The sequence below is a fragment of the Formica exsecta genome, unplaced genomic scaffold (assembly GCF_003651465.1).
Source record: "Formica exsecta isolate Colony F162 unplaced genomic scaffold, ASM365146v1 scaffold15, whole genome shotgun sequence".
NCBI lineage: Eukaryota > Metazoa > Arthropoda > Insecta > Hymenoptera > Formicidae > Formica > Formica exsecta.
Window position 1 is genome coordinate 1,805,994 of NW_021848825.1, and position 2,161 is coordinate 1,808,154.

Below are 2,161 nucleotides of genomic sequence, written 5' to 3' on the forward strand. Positions count from 1 at the left end.
TATGATTTAGTGATATAAAGAAGATTAAATCGTTCGATTGATAAAGTGTTCATGTCACATTTAATTTATATACACGCACAAACGCATCTCATAAATATGTTAAAACGCTACGATCGATTCCGTTATACTTGCGCGTATAATCATTTAATCCATTTTACGTAACTATCTAATCACGAGATTTTATCTCATAGAAACGTCGAAGCTCAACGGTTTTAATTTTCTGCCCACTTAGGTGTATCCCGGATGGCGGGGACGTCGGTTACACGATGACGGAGCTGCAACCGTCGCCGTCAGGATATCGCGTCCAGGATGAGGCCCCAGGCCCACCTTCCTGTCCCCCGGGATCTTACAAGTCTTACGCGAGCCACGGCCACGGTAGCGAGGCTGCCAATTTCAAGAGTGCCGCATCGTATTCTCAGGAAGGCTATGGCCTTAAGCAGAGTCCACCTCGGCCGGTGGCTCTTAACGAATACTATCGTCGCAGAAACGACGGACGGAGGTCCAGCATGGAGGGGAACGATCACGAGGGTGGCAAGAAGACTGCCGCGGTTGCCGGTTACAACGACAGTCACAAGAAGAATACTTCGGGCTATAAGAACGACAGCGGGTACGGGCTATAAGAACATCGCGATTATATGCCGAGGTTTTTTTTTTCAGCGTCTACTCATGCAATGCAAACTCTATGCCTAGTCTTCTTCTCGTTTGTCTATTTTCTTCGATGCGAATTATCGCAAATAAAGAGATCCGTCAATTGTGAAAGAAATTATTTATAAATTCAGATCGCGAACTCTGTAGTACCTAATAAGATTATCTATAAGATTATATATTTGTATATAAACAATTATATTACACGCGATTGTCGACCGTTACAAACATACCGATGTATTTAACCGGAAGGATATGTCTCAGTTTTTTCGAAGGAAATGTCTCAGTTTTTCCGACGTAAACGGTATACTGTCGAGAGAATAAAACGGCAGGACGCAACGTCGGAGGAATACCTCGATTACCGCACGAATTACGCTGAATCCGTTGACTGTACCATAAATTATGCAGTCCGCGCACACATCCTGGTAATAAAGTGGTTCAATGACATTGCGCGTAAAAGCATCGCGGTCGAGAGTGTCGCATATTACGAGTGATTCATTGGGTGGGGCGCTAATAAACAGACGATTTGACGTCCATGCGTAATTGTTTCCACGTATGAGGGAATGTTGCGTCATGCGCGCTATTTCTGCTTCGGCTCTCTTGCCGTTGCAATACAACGTAGTACGTGTCACTTTAACGCGACGTTTCCATATAACTGTCTGTTCCATTAGATACAGCGAGAGCCTCGGATTCGACAGCTTCACGCTGCCCCTTAATGAGAGAGACGAAGCCTCGCCACCGCCGACGCCGCCAGTTAGGGATGCCTCCAGTCTCAAGGGCGTGTGTTACGGCCCGGGACACGAGAAATATCCGTCGTGGCCGAGCGCGCCTGAGCGACACTCCGACGAGGATATCCACAGCTCGGGACACAGCGGCTCTCATCGCTCCAAGTCCTGGACCGACCACACCAACTATCCGAAGGAGAAGCCAGCTCAGTACACCAGACCGCACACGAAGAGACCCAATCCCGCGTTCACGCAGCAGGTAACTTATAAAACCCTCTTTGTTTTTCGTAAAACGATCGTTACGTTGCATCGTTTGCACAGCTTAAACGTGAACCGCGCATTCACGCACGGTTTAATGTGGTGATTTACTATTAATTGGATACATAAAAGATATCACGCACACATACAATACATGCAATTTCACATATATATACACACACACACACACACACACAATTTCTGTTACTTTTTTGTATATTTTACTATTAGATATTAATATAAGATTGCAATATATAAAAAAATGAGTTTTGCAGGAATAATCGCGATTAATAGGAACGGGTAGCGTAATAATGTGGTAGAATGGTCAAATGGTAAATAAGATATTCTTATTATAGACCTCTCTTGGCGATCAAGTTACACTTGCAAAATATTTTTAACTTCTTCTGCTACTCACGCGATTTGCATCAGCTCGATTCCTCTGCAGACTTGCTTTCTATTATAAACAAAATCCGCTGTGTCAGGCGTTCTTGATTGTCTTACCGGTTGCAAAATCGAATCTCGTTTACACGACG

At 44.6% G+C, this 2,161-nt stretch overlaps 1 protein-coding gene across 1 annotated transcript in view; it reads left to right on the forward strand.

The window, feature by feature from the left end:
- Positions 1–235: 235 nt before the first annotated feature.
- The window catches only part of LOC115232767 (protein Shroom-like), a 52,614-nt gene continuing 50,688 nt past the window's right edge, over positions 236–2,161 (forward strand). The window contains exons 1-2 of the mRNA XM_029802842.1: positions 236–607; positions 1,317–1,629. Of these exons, the coding sequence (XP_029658702.1) occupies positions 267–607; positions 1,317–1,629 (654 nt within the window). The 5' untranslated portion in view covers positions 236–266. The remainder of the gene's footprint in view (positions 608–1,316; positions 1,630–2,161) is intronic.